Source organism: Alternaria infectoria (assembly GCF_024043175.1).
Source record: "Alternaria infectoria strain BMP 0036 chromosome Unknown scaffold_8, whole genome shotgun sequence".
Lineage (NCBI taxonomy): Eukaryota > Fungi > Ascomycota > Dothideomycetes > Pleosporales > Pleosporaceae > Alternaria > Alternaria infectoria.
Window position 1 is genome coordinate 322,480 of NW_026250697.1, and position 14,222 is coordinate 336,701.

Consider the following 14,222-nt stretch of genomic DNA (forward strand, 5'->3'; position numbering starts at 1 on the left):
GCAAACACTACTCCATCCCTATATCACTCGCTCCCGTCGCACACGATTCTGTACCACAGCATATACCCCTTCATCCGCAGTCACAATGTATCTTCAAAAAAGAAACGGCAACATGGGCTTCGACATCGCCCCAGCCCTCATCATATTTCTCGTTATCCTCGGAGCAGGCGCGCTCGTCTGCTGCGGTTTCGCTGTCTACCGGTTCTATGGCGGAGAACCTGAAGATGACTCAAGACGTTTCCACAGGAGCCCAGAGCAAGACTCCTATATGAGAGAAGTGCGGGAACGAAGTTGGCGCAAGCTACCCCAGCTGGGTATGCCACGGCCCTACTATCAGTCCAACCTGGGTCACGCACCGATGAGTCCAAGGTAAGATGACGTGGATTCACCTATGAACATAGCCTCAAGCTGACTTAAACAAGCGGTAGCAACACTACGTACGGATGAGAAACCGAGCACCCTCCAGCCTCGTCGAGGTGGATGCCGAAAAAGACTGCAACACATGCGGCCTGAGAGGGCGTGAGGCCCTACAACAGGACAACCAGCGACGCGACACTACGAAACGACCGAGAGGCACTACTTTTGCAATTGTATTGGATTAGACCTCATAAGAGATGTTCGGAATTTTGTTTGGGTGATAAGAAGCGTTCGACGGATCAACCACCACCCCGGCCTGACGGACTTCACTCGTCGAAGCCTTCCTGCTTCAGATACTTCACGATCCAGGAAAGGTGGCTGCGAAGCCACAAATCGACAGGGGAAAATATGTACCTCACGATCAGAATGCTGTCAACATCCGGGGAAGCGGGTGGTCCGAGACGGACAGATAGTCCTGGGGCGGGGTTCCGGGACATGGTTTCCATAAGGGTAGATTGGAGTTTCCAAGGGTTTCATGCCTATTGACTGATATAGTGTTCCGAACAATGCAATGCAAGTTCTTCACTCTATCACACATGCGGTCGTTGCCATGAGCGTGAACTGGTACCAAACCGCAACACCCTGGTGACTTTGACAGACGACATCGCAAGACGTGCAAGGGGTATCCGTGCTTTGTTACCATGTTTCCCGAGCATGGACACGACTCAGATGTCAGCGCGAAAGACAGATTGGGTCACTGGAGCCTGTTCGGACGACGATGTTTCCGTTTTCCGAATGGCCGAGGGATGCCCAAGAATCTGGGTACAGCCACAGTTGCGCCTTGTAGTCGTTTAGTGATATGCGCAGGGTCCGAAAGTTAATCGTACGCTGGGTTGAGTCTGGACTGTATTACTTATGAGCCGTTCCGTGCCTGGGGCAGCGATGAGCTATCAGCTGTTTGACCACAGGCCGCAAGGTTCCGCTGTACGGATGAACTCACCAAAGGACGAAGATGATGATTACTCTACATTTGAAGTGGGGCATTCTCCATACAGGTACACTGGAACTAGAATCTATGGGCTAACGCCTGAACCATGCTAGTCGATTAGACGTTTAGTTGAAGAACGGTACTCTTCTGGACTGCTCATCAGAGAAGAATTTCTTGCAGCGGTACCACAATGACAGAGGCTTCGTATGGCATCAAGTTCTTTAGTCTCTACAATGCGACCGGTATCGCGCATGCCGGTTGAGGCTGTCAGCTTACTATTGCGCCTCGATATGAGCAAGACTTGGGCAGAGACATGCTATCGTGATCTGAAGAAGGCGGGAGGTGTAGAGGGTGCGCTGTACTTTGGTTTGTATCTATCGACATTCATCATGTCCCATTCTAGATATCAAATAAAGTTCATGTAAGTGTCGAGTTCCAGGCGGAGACCGTGATGGAGGAAATATGGGGAAGCGCGAGGTTTACGAGGCTAGTAGTAGAGCGTTGAAAGCTCAGCGTTCTTTCGGTCCACTTCCTTGGGGTAGGCGCGCTAGCCTGTTGTGGCCCATAGGCACAGAGCGCTCTCACTCAACCTTGGGAGGCTTCCTGTGCCCAGGTGTCTACGCTGTCAAAAGAAACTCAGTATCCATTTCCAAATCCTACAAAAAGTTTATTCGAGCACCGTTTTTCTGTCAAACCCAGTTATGTGTTGCGAAATTAGTTGTCTTCGTTGCAGCCCTGGAATTGTTGGTGCGCCAGCCACCCCGCAGATCGTCAAACCTCCATGCACCCCAGCTATGACATCGCAAATTGCCGGCACTTCTGGCGTTGGAGTCTGTTGACAAACACCGTAAAGCATTGCAGTCTGCTTCGTGAGCTGCCGTACTACCTTCTCCTTCTGAATACCTCCAATTTCCAGTCCGCTGACCGTTCGGCCCGGCTCACGAGCTAAATGACGTCGCCGTGCTTTCGACCTCGTGGGTCCATCGAATAGCTTCAGTGAATGTTGCATCCGTTGCCAAGCCGTCGATGCTCACCAGATCCATAAGCGGGGTACCTCCAATTCGGAGGAACAGGCAGCGAATGGAGCAAAGACAGTCGGTGACCATGACGATCCATGTGTGCCGTCATAGCCCCGAACATATACTCTAGAGCGGTCCTCGCTGTCCATTGTCTTCGGTACCTCTCTCTGGCTCCTCAAGACTGCCTTAATACCATCTGACAAGATGCGCAACCTCATGGTACTCGGCGCGCTCTCCAATATACCGTTGCTCATCTCAGCGCAATGTCCAGAATACGTGGACTACGCGTTGGAGGTTCATGAACCTCTGAGTTCCGGCAAAAACCAGCTCGCCTACCAACGGCCGTCCGAAGAATGTCGAACTTTCAAATCGCAAGGCCTGGAGGATACTGTTGCGCGCATGGAAAATGTAATCAAGGATCCGGACCTGTACCGCCTCTTCCAGAACGCCTATCCCAACACGCTCGACACGGCCATCAAATGGAAGGGCTACGCTGCCAACAACACAGAGGAGGAGCTGACGTTCATCATCACTGGAGACATTAACGCGATGTGGCTACGCGACTCGTCGAATCAATTACAAAGTTACCTGCCGCTGTTGAACGCCAGCAGCGATCCCAACTCAATCGCGAGCTTGTACCGGGGAGTCATCAACCTTCAGGCACGATACCTACTTGCAGCGCCGTATTGCAACTCTTTCCAACCGCCTCCCGAGAGCGGTGTTCCTCCGGCAGAGAACGACTCTGCGAATGAAGATATCGTCTTTCCCAAGATTGACAATAGCACAGTATTCGAATGCAAGTATGAGCTCGACTCGCTTGCAGCGTTTCTACAAATATCTGCCGACTACTATGAGGCAACTGGCGATGCCGCTTTCTTTGGCAAGTTCCAGTGGGTCAAAGCTGTCGAAGCGGTACTGGATGTGGCCGAGGACATGATGCTTCCTACCTATGGTGCAGACGGAGCAGTCCTGCAGAGTCCATATACATGGGAGCGAACCACCACCCGAGCGACCGAAACTCTTGCAAACGACGGAATCGGCAATCCTGTTGCCAACGGCACTGGCTTGATCCGGAGCGCGTTCCGACCGAGCGACGATGCCACTATTTACCAGCTCTACATCCCAGCCAACATGATGTTTAGCTCGTACCTTACTCCAACGGCCGAAATTATGGGCAAACTTAATAACACAAACTCTGCAGCACTTTCGAAGAGAATGTCTGGGCTCTCAGAGTCGGTGCGCAACGCTATCGAGACCCACGGAACAGTCGACCACGCGGTATATGGTAAGGTCTACGCATTCGAGGTTGATGGCTTCGGCGGGCGCAACATCATGGACGACGCCAACATCCCGGGTCTCCTCTCAGCCCCATTCTTCAAGTACCCGGTTAACGAGGAGACGTATGCGAATACGCGCGACCTCGTGCTCAGCTCCATGAACCCTTACTTTATGAGAGGTCCCGTGATCAACGCCATTGGTGGACCGCACCAGGGACCGGGCATGGCCTGGCCGATGGCTTCTATTGTTCGCATCTTCACGAGCGATGACGAGAGCGAGATCGTGAACGAGCTAGCCCAGATTGTTAGCAGTACAGATGGCTTGGGGTTGATCCACGAGAGTATCAACAGCTTCAACGAGAGTGACTGGACGAGGCAGTGGTTCTCGTGGGCGAATGGGCTTTTTGGACAGATGATTCTGGACCTGGAGGAGCGCAAGCCAGAGATTCTCGAAACCAGTTTTCAGTAGGCTTGGAGGAGGGTTAGACGGAAGGACTAGACGCTGGTCATTCACGCACCATGCATGCGCTGGGGAGTGCGAAGCTTTGAAAGCCTGTCAAATATCTCACATGCAATGCTAGTCATCACTGTCGTATCACGATGCTGGTTCCTGCTCAAACTTTGCCCTGCATGCTGGCGGCGCCTGGACACGCCGCCTTCAGCCACCAACCCTTTGCGATGGAATAAGCAAGACCTTTTATGACTGCATAACCCTTCTTTGAAACTTGTATACGCTGCGGCAGAGAAAACAACATGCGCTCGCTTGCTGTATATCGCTAACTGATAGCTCATCCGCCGTCATCGCGGTGTAACCGATGCCGCTAGGAACCAGCCCCGGGGTTTCCAAGGCATGCAGCACCTCTCCGACGGTCGTGGTTGGCGATGGCCTCCACCTCTATCTGCAAGGCTGTGCCGCAACCGGCGCTAGGAGCTGTGTCGGAATTGTGACGCTCTCTGCGAAAACTTGGTTCGAAGAGTTCGGTGCCCAGTGGGTCGCACTAAAATCTGGTTTTGTCGCGATGGCAGGTGCTCAGGTGCTCAGGTGGTTCCCCCGCTCTCTCGCACACCGAGTACCTGTTGTAAGGTACGAAGAAGGATCTGGATGACGAACTCCCCTAGCAACGGCAAACCATGCAGCACCTGGTTATGCGCCATGCTCGAACGACTGCATGCACCAAGGAAGCTGAAGGAATCTAGCGCGGAAGCCCTCGTGGAAGATAGCAGGGCTGTGAGTGGGTCGCTTCATCTTCTCCGACGATCGTGTCAGGGGCCCGCGAATTAAGCGGCCGTGTGGCGGTCGCAGCAGTAACCGCGCGCTCAATCGAGTCGTGTCTGGCATGCCGTTGGCTGCTTACGACAGGGGAACTGGAGCTGCCGTGCGATCTGCTTCCTGCTCCCGAAAACGAGATGCCGATATCCAGAACCCACGATGTCAAGATCCGGTCCCTTTACGAAACTGCAGCGCGGCATGATGCTGGTCAACCGGTCTTGTCAAGTGAGGAGAACAGCAACTAGCGGTTCGGTCCCTTACTTTGCAACGGTCCCCAGCTCCCTCCAAATCTTCGCAGATGGACTGGACGGCTGAGGAAATGAAGGAGCTGAAGTGTCTCCTCTTCGGCCAGCGTTGGCGGCCAATGAAGCCCATGACATAAGCCCAATAATGCGCCTCGCATTTGGCGTGTTTGGGATCAACTCTTCAGCTGCATCTCCGATTCTTCCCTCACGATTACTCTTTCCCTATCACAGCAAGAAAGCGCCAGTGGCTGTCATCCGCTTGGTTCCTGCCCGACTAGTACCGAACTACATCTTTGACTTACGACCCATCTTTTTGGCTCTTCTCTTCTCATACGCCAAATTACACAGCATTCACTCGCTTTTGGACCCCTCCTGATACCGTGTTTCACCTAAACGACATTTCAGCGATTTGAACGTCTATGCTAAGCGCTGAGGCTGCATCCTCCACGCTACACACCAACACCATCCACAGGCGCCAATCCGACCAATCTTGAACCACCGCGACTGAGGCTCTGTCCCCACACTCCAACATTTACTGTCTGCCGGTGACGAGCTGCACAAAACAACCGGCCTCTGTTTGCTTCACAAATTCTCCGGGTTGATCTGATTCCTCGGACTGCGACGTCCCTAGTCAACCTCGCCATAATCATACATACGCGCAGTAGGCCAGTTTCAGCATTTTCTCCAAACGCTTGCTATTGCGCACCAATCATTCACCTGCTGGCTGGACTTTTTGCCGACGCGGCCATACAGAAGGAGCAGGCTAAAACATCCAACTCACCGACCTGCATGCACTTCTATAATTGACACCCACGATTCTATGCGACACATCAGAGGTGGCCAGGGCTTAGACGCATACGCGCTTCAACGCCGGTAGTCCTTGCTGTTATCAGCTTAGGTTAACCCGACATAATGGCCATGGACAACACTACGCTCCACACTTTTCTGTTGTATGTCTACCCCCTCTGTGCCTCACTCTAAGGCAGTCACTTATTCTTGCATCAAGTCACTGCCCGGCTGCACTGCGCAGTGTAGTTTTACTTGGATCTTGGGACAACTTTTCGCGACCCTATCCACTAGAACTCGACGTACGCGGGGGCCGAAATATCTGGAAAGGCTGCTTTACCTTTTCCGATATCATTTGCGACGGAGATCTAGACCAGCAAACACCCAAACGGGACGGACTTCTCAAGATGGGTGGGACTTACTGGTACTACGTAAGTTAACTACACCTCAGGATGAATTTACTTATTGACAGTATACAGTACAAGGTCGATGAGGACGATGAATGCCACAATCCTTCCGAGGAGTCGACGACATTTTGCCCTCTTCTGCCAGGGCAGCGCCTTAATGTCTTGGATGTGCCCCGCGAAGGGGGACACAGCCGCAGCATCTCAGATACCTCTTCCGCTTTCACACGCGACCCCAAAGATAGGTATCTGACTCCAGTACCACCTAGTCTAAGGCCTGGACTGCCTCCGAGGTCAGGTAGTAGTGGTGAGGCCTACACTTTGCCTCTGCCTTCCCCGTGGACCCCAAAATCAGCGACACATCCACCCACAGAAGGCTTACTGTCTCCACATGTAGTGCGCCATGCTCGCAGCGCATCGGCATCTCCCTACATGCCGTCTACTCCCATCTTCCCGGACTTCAAGGTTCTGAAAGAGAAGTTGGCATCGAAACGATCAGCTTCGAGAAATCGTAGCGGGTCAAAGACCAGAGAGCTAGACATCAGTGCGCCGGTACTTGTCAGTGGAGGAGAGGAACTCAACCTCATTCCACTGTCTGTGTACCGACCTTCAATCGAGTCTATCAGAGAGGTGGAGATACCCACCACGACAACGTCGCGCGCAGTACCGAACATCCGAAGGGAGTTCTCCCCACTGGCATCGCATCCTGTTGATCCCGTCCACGACTCATTGTTTGGACCTGCAGAGCTGCCCACTCCTGATGAACGCCCCACAAGGCGTCGCCGCTCGCACGTTCCCTCAACTGTAATTACAAGCGAGTTCAAGGTCGAGCAAAACCGCCTTCGTGCCAACTCTAGCGACACAAGACGAACCCAGCATTACCTATTCTCTAATGACCCTTGGCTTTCGTCTCCTAAGCTTCAAGAAGACTTCGAAGTGGAGAATCGTGTGGTGGAGGATGACACCCCATCTGCGCCCGTACTCTCACGACCGTCGACCTTCCTCGGTGCTCCTATGTCTAATGAGCGACCCAGCTCAAGCCATGGTGGCAACCAAAGCACAAATCTTCGTCAGTCACCACTGGACAAAGAACTTCCAGCCCTTCCTCGCTACCTGATACCCGCACCACTCTACGCATGCAACGAAGCCACGATCAGTGAACTTCCAGCCAGCGAGCCAGAAAACGAGTTCGAAGAAGACGAAGACGACGAGCGTCTCAACAACTTCAGCGTGTCTTTCCAAGACAAAGCACGCAGCCACTTCTCCACCTGGAGCAACGACTCCATCGGCTACAACTCACCCATCTCGGACAACAACGACGACGCCGTCCTCTCCCCCACCTTCAGCTCCCTCACCAGCAACGACAGCGACATCGACACGCCCCAAGGCCTACTAATCCACTACTCGTACGCCTCACCCCGGCAAGCCACCTCCCCAAAACACACCTCCACGGTCCCTGAAATCCAGACCATCTCCACCGACACCACCGACAACGAGGAAGAAGAAGAGTCAGAAGAAGACGTCCAATCCCCTTACCGCCTCTCCACCCCACCCCAACTCAACGAACTCCGCATCTCAACCTTCGGCTCCGACCTCTTCAAAGTCGAGACGCAGCACTCTGACGCGTCGTCACGGCGCTCGTCGCGGCGCCAAGCGGCTTGCTTTGGACTTGGCTTCCAGTATAGTCTGCCCGAGCATGATGTCGGGAGTAAAACTACGCTTGCGGAGTCGACGGTCGTTGCGGAGACGGAGCGCTTGCAGCGCACGATTAGTGTGCAGAGGGAGAGTTCGATGAGTGGTGTGCATGCGCTTATGGAGGACTTTGCTTTCTTGGGCGATGCTGTTATCTGAACATGAACCCCGTCTACGGCATCGATGCGCAGCTTACCACGTCCGCAACATTTACCTTCACATCTTCTCGCGACAGATCCGCCTTTTCCAGCTTACTTTTACGGCCGAATAGATCTCTGCGTCTTCGCCTTTCCAGATACGCTTTTTTTCCATGTACAGCATTCGGCTTTTTTTCTCTCCACTTTTTCAGATACCATCGACGCGATTATCTAGCGACTTAGCAGCGCATTGAAGGGGAGGCTTACTTGAATCAATGATATACCGCGCGCACGTATACATACGTTGGTGCGAGGTTGGGAGGACATATGAAGACAACATGAACAGATAGATACAGAATGATGTTTTGAGAGAGTAGATAGTAGCATCGTAGGGTGTTGAGAATGAATCAAGATATCTAACAATAATGGTTCTTTCTTCCTTGTGCGTTCATGATTGAAATTCCATCTCTCTCTAATAGAAATGCTTCGGTGTGCATGTACATTCAATGGTTCGGCTCAAGGCGAGACATCACGTCAAGTACAGGGATCAGTGTAAAGTTTGTCATTCCACTCGGTGTATCTGAACAGTCCTCTGCAGACACGAGAGCTATTGATGAGATATTCCGACTAGCTCTTCCGTCTTCCAAATCTACCACCTTCCGCGTATAAAAGTAAGGTCTATGAGATGGTGTAGTTCTCAGCAACAGACTTGACGTCCTTGGAGAAGTTGATCTCTTGGCCCATGGAAAGGAGGGTTACAGAGGAAACCTATCGCGCTTGTTAGCTTGGAAATCGTGGTGTATAGAGAAGAACGACTTACATCGACGTCCACGAATGGTGTGGCCTTGCTGAACCGGACGTTCATAGGGAAGAATTCGGAATCACTGCCAGCCTGGGCCTCGAATTCGAAGCTACCGGAGCTGTTCGCATCGTCCACGGCACCAATGTTCCACTCGATGCTGTCACCGCTAACCTCGTATACGGCATCGAAACTCGAAACGTTGGGCTCGTCGGTCTGGTATGGGATGGTGACGGTGACATCCTTCAACGAATCACCGCCGGTGAGCTCGTATTCCACAGTGATGTTGTACATGTTGCCTGAGTCCTCGACCCATACGCGGAAGGTGATGGGCGGGTCGGAAATGTCGTCAGGCCGCGGTGCCAGCTTCCACTTCATAACGCCAATGCCCATGTTGGAGGGGAAGCCCTTGCTTGTGTCGGCCAACTGAAGGACCTTATCATTCCTGAAGACCGCCTTGTCAACCTTGGGATGTGTCATCAGCTGTGCGCCGCGAGTGTCACCGGTGGCCAGGTCGAGCTTGACTTGTGTGAGGGAGGGGTCGGTAATCTTAAGTTGCATCTCGCCCTTGACTTCGAAGGACTTGAGAAGACCCTCACGATCCAGGCGGGCGGAGATGGTTTCGTTGGTCGTGATGTGTACAGCCTCGCGATCGGTCGAGGTGGATTGGCGTGCGCTTGCTGGAGCGACCGCAGCGGGAGCAGACGGCTTGGGTGCGACGAGCGGTTCCTCCTCTGCTGGCGCCTGCTCGCCAGTGACTTGCTCGTACATGTTGTTGGTCTTGTTCTTCTTGCCGAGCTGCATGCCTTTCTTGCCCAGAGCCAATGGCTTGCTGGTAGCCTTCTTCTTTTCGGCTTCGTAGCTGTCGTACGTGTCGGTGACGTTGGTCGTAGGCACGCTGGGTGTGAAGGCGGGATACGAAGGTGAACGACCGCCCATGCCACCGCCCATGCCGCTGCCCATACCGCCTCCCATGCCTCCACCTGCTCGCTGGGATCTTGACATCTCCTTCCTTTGCATCTCGAGCTGCTTGGCCCGGCGCTTGCGCTCTTCTGACGCCTCGAGCTCCTTATTCCGTGCGATGATTTCCTGGATGCGCTCCTCATGCGATTCCATGTCCAAGAAGGTCTTGATCTGGCTCATGGTCAGGTTCTCCCTGTAACCCAATGTGACGATCTCGTCAAAGGCAGTGAGAAGCTCGAAGGCATTCTTCTGGATCTCGCGCTCGTCGAGGGATTTGCATATCGAAGAGACAACCTGAGCAAACAGGTGCAGCGAGTTGATGTCTTGCAGGATGTTGGATTGTAGGTTGGTGATCAGAACCATGTAGAGTTCGTCGAGGGGTTGGTATACGTATCGCACGTTGTCCTGTTCGCAGGTCGTGTGCTGGGTTCCGCTATCGGCGAGCTTGGGGAAGGATGCGAGGAGGGCTTCAATACGGGAACGCTGCATCTCGCGGAACTGGCGGGAGACGACCGCCTTGCCGCCTCGGGTGCATATTGAAGCTGCGAGGACCACCTGGCTTCGTCAGCTTGGTGTTGTAGAGGGAGGCGCACCAATTGTCTTATGCGTGGTCTCATACCATTGTATCTAGAGTTCGTAGGAGTCGCAAGGGTTGGTGGTGCTGTTTGGGGTGTACTGGCTTCGTGTACAATGTCCCCTAGACTTGAGGCCGCGTTGTCGAATGTGGAGGGGAATATTGTCCGCCAGGAAGTTGCTAAGGAACACAATTCCGCCTGTCGTGTTTACGGAGGATGAGAAGACGTATTTAGTACGAAGAAACAAGAACACGACGAGATTGTATCAAAATCAGGACGCGAGCTGGACAGGTCACTGAGCCAGCCCAACTGCACCAGTCGCAACACCTGGAGGTTCCAAAGTGGACACCTGTGGTCACGTGCAGCTTCCGTCTGCCTAGCGGCAAATCCTCACTGACGCAGCTTCCCCTCCGCTGGCCTGTTTGACAACACCTGCAAGCTGCAACTTGATTACTTCTCCCGCTTTCCTACACGAGATATTTGTTGCGCCGTCGCGAGCAGCAACATCCAAAAAGTATACAGTGCATCCGCGTCAAGTGTAAGTGAAACCACGTTAGCACCTGCCACTTGCCCGCTTGCGCCAAAGCACTTTCCCATCTTAGCGCGAACACCACCGTGCTTCCTTTGTCCAATTTCCAGACAAGCCTCCTCATCCTCACCGCGTACAGGCTCTCACCATCGTAAATCCCTTGCGAAACTCATCGCCATGCCCTTGTAGCCTCTGAGCGACGCTGCGCACTCACCACAAACCCCGGTTTGCCGCATCGCCACCCACCTAGTGACTCGCACCCAGCTGTGACGCGCTTTCCACACTCCTTTTATTCTACGCGTTTCGACCGACAAACCAACGCCTGCAAACGCCTCACTTGCGCCCCTGATCGCATACCATGGCTGCCGCAGCACACACAATACCAGGTTTTGGAATCTCAACTGTCGACGACGACAACATGGATCTGCATTCCGACGATGGCGGCATCGACTTCGACGATGGTGACATCGACTTAGATCTCGACCCCCCGCCTCCCCAGCCCCAGGACGAAGAGATGTCTATGAACGATGCAGCCTCGGTCAACGACGTGGATGCTCAGACCGTGCCTGGCGAGCAGGACGATTTCATGGTCGACCAAGAGGACGTGATTGAAGAAGATTATAGCTTCCAGGAAGACCAAGGTGTCACACTCGTTGACCAGCCTGTTGCGCAGCCGGATCAGTCCGCACAGCCCGCACAGTCACCACAGCCTGCCGCAGTCAACCTTCCCCCAATCCAGACGAATACCTCGCATCAAGACGACGACCTAATCGACTATTCCGAGGAGGAGGGCGACGACTACCATAACCCCGAGCTACGCTCACCATGGCTGCGAACCGAAAGCTACGCAAGCTACTACTCGGACGCGCAGGCGGTACATGACGAACTGCCTAAGGAGATGACTGAACAGCAAGATGAGATACCCGCTGATTTGCAAGCTCTACTTCCCATGTCTGCAGATAACAAGTCGCCCAGCCCGCACCGAGAGCCCCAGACCGTAGCTGATGACAGCCCGACGCGCTCAGCGGCGCATGAAGCCGCACCCTCACCCCACCCGCAATCGGTTGACGACAACGAAGAAGACAGTCAAAATGATGATGGTGACGGCGGTGTCATGTTGCCAGGCCAGGACCAACATGCAGATGGTGAAACCCAAGATCAAGACTCGACACACCACAGCTATGAACAAGAAGCTACTGCTCATGACAGCGAGCATCATGACAGCGACTCATCTGAATTTCCATCTGTCACCGTGAACCTCCATGGCGAAGAGTATTGGCTTTTCAAACAGCATGATTACGACAACAGTGGTGACTGGCTCATTCAGGACATCTCGCTTGCGAAGGCTAGTTTGTCAGACCTCTTCCAAGCATGCCGTATGTCCCTGTGTGAGGATGTGTCAAACGAGACAGAGATCGGCTTCAAATTTGAGCACTTGCAGAATCTGGAAATCTTCGAAGACAACACGGCATGTGTAGCTGTTTCGCTTGAGCGTCTTGTGGGATACTACCGTTCGCTCCATGCACAAGATGGCAACAACAACCCAGACTCCTTTTATATCTCCATGATGTTGCGACCTCGCTTCGCCACTCTGCTCTCAGACATCGCGAAATATGCCGACCAAGGGAGCGGCTATTCTGCTTTTGAGGCTGCCGTTATCGCTGGTGAGACACATTTCGCTGGCATGATTTCTGGGGCTTCAAGTGATGAGCCCACTGAGTGGGACACCCAGGAGCAAGATCAAGCGTACGGTGAGCAGCGAGAAGAAGCGGGAGATCATGTTGAGGAGCCGGAGTCTGCGAATGCTGAAGCACAGGCACCAGAACATGACGGCAAGAGTGACCACAATGAAGGAGAAGGTGAACAAGAGGCCCACGACGGCGAGCACGATGACGAAGCAGAAGATGAGCCAGAGGCCCATGGCGGCGAGGGAGTGCATGTGCATGAAGTGGAGCACACATCGGTCGATCATGCTTCTTACAATGAGCTCGATCAACACGAAGAACCCACTGAGCAGAATGCTCAAGAGGGTGATGATGCGGAGGATCCAGAGCGCGAGGAGATTGAGGTTGCACATTTGCCAGAAGAGGAGCAAGCACCGGCCGCTGAAGAAAGCCACAGTGTGCAAGCTGCTAATCCTAGTGACGTATCCACAAATCCTCAGGAAGTTGTGGAGCAACCTCAGCAAGATAGTCCCAAACCGAGCGAGAAGACCGACGCCGAGTCGGAGGCCCTTCGCTTGCAGGAGCAAGATGACTTGATTGACTACAGTGACGAAGAAGACGAACCGGCCGTGGATGTTAAGAGCGCTGAAGATGCTTCCGCTGATGAGCCCTCACCTTCGTCCGCGACGCTCCAAGGCGATGAATCTGCCAACGCAGATGGACATGGCTCTACTGTAGGCTCATTCAGCCACAATGAGAATGCCGCCGAAAATACTGGGGAAGCTGTCGAAGACCCTCATGGCGAAGCAGTACATGACCAGACTGAAGGCAATGACGACAATGAACAGTCGTACCAAGACTTCGTGCAGGCCTTCGACGACGAGGACCCCTTCCAGGACTTTCAAGCGGATGGAACAGATGACTATGGTGCAGACGCATACGACGGCGACACTAACCAAGACTTCGCCACCCAAGAGTACCAGGACGAACAGGCAGATCTGGACTTTAAGTATGGAAACGAGTTCAACGTTGCTGGCGCCGATGTGACGGATGGCAACGATGTGAACGGTACGGACGACTTTCTGGATCTGGAAAACAATCCTGAGTGGGACGCCGACCCGGATCTTGCTCAAGAGGGTTCAGAGATGCCGGCCATGGCACATGATCACACCGACGCCCAAGACGGAGAGGACGGTGTGGCTGGACAGACTGCGAACGCAACGTCTTCGGCTGCAGATCCTACAACGGCCTCGTCTAACGATGCCAATGATGTGTCCCCACAAGGACAAAAGCGATCCATCGACGAGGCTGGACATGGAGCGGATATTGCATCTGACTCTATAGGTAAGCTCACGATCTTTATACATAAGCGAAGCTCATGCGCTGACTATCTTGCACCAGACGCCAAGCGCCCCAGAGTATGAAGGCCCGCCGTCCTCAAAGTCTACCGGGTTTTCGACTCTACTAACAAGCAGCTTCATTTCCGCCCTTTCTTCAACTCAGTGCGCCCTTGAACT

The 14,222-nt window shown here is 53.5% G+C and overlaps 4 protein-coding genes across 4 annotated transcripts; 3 read left to right on the forward strand and 1 right to left on the reverse strand.

Annotated features, from left to right (window-relative positions):
- Positions 1-2,459: 2,459 nt before the first annotated feature.
- On the forward strand, positions 2,460-4,110 carry J4E92_005532 (uncharacterized protein; the record flags this gene model as incomplete). Its single annotated transcript, XM_051496912.1, has 2 exons — positions 2,460-2,468; positions 2,497-4,110. 2 exons carry the CDS (start codon positions 2,460-2,462, stop codon positions 4,108-4,110), a joined length of 1,623 nt encoding a protein of 540 aa, XP_051352572.1.
- A 2,668-nt stretch (positions 4,111-6,778) lies between these two features.
- On the forward strand, positions 6,779-8,197 carry J4E92_005533 (uncharacterized protein; the record flags this gene model as incomplete). The annotated part of the gene is made up of 1 exon (XM_051496913.1): positions 6,779-8,197. One exon carries the CDS (start codon positions 6,779-6,781, stop codon positions 8,195-8,197), a length of 1,419 nt encoding a protein of 472 aa, XP_051352573.1.
- A 656-nt stretch (positions 8,198-8,853) lies between these two features.
- On the reverse strand, positions 8,854-10,559 carry J4E92_005534 (uncharacterized protein; the record flags this gene model as incomplete). Its single annotated transcript, XM_051496914.1, has 3 exons — positions 8,854-8,943; positions 8,996-10,492; positions 10,557-10,559. 3 exons carry the CDS (start codon positions 10,557-10,559, stop codon positions 8,854-8,856), a joined length of 1,590 nt encoding a protein of 529 aa, XP_051352574.1.
- An 840-nt stretch (positions 10,560-11,399) lies between these two features.
- On the forward strand, positions 11,400-14,129 carry J4E92_005535 (uncharacterized protein; the record flags this gene model as incomplete). The annotated part of the gene is made up of 2 exons (XM_051496915.1): positions 11,400-14,049; positions 14,107-14,129. 2 exons carry the CDS (start codon positions 11,400-11,402, stop codon positions 14,127-14,129), a joined length of 2,673 nt encoding a protein of 890 aa, XP_051352575.1.
- Between the last annotated feature and the right edge of the window lie 93 nt (positions 14,130-14,222).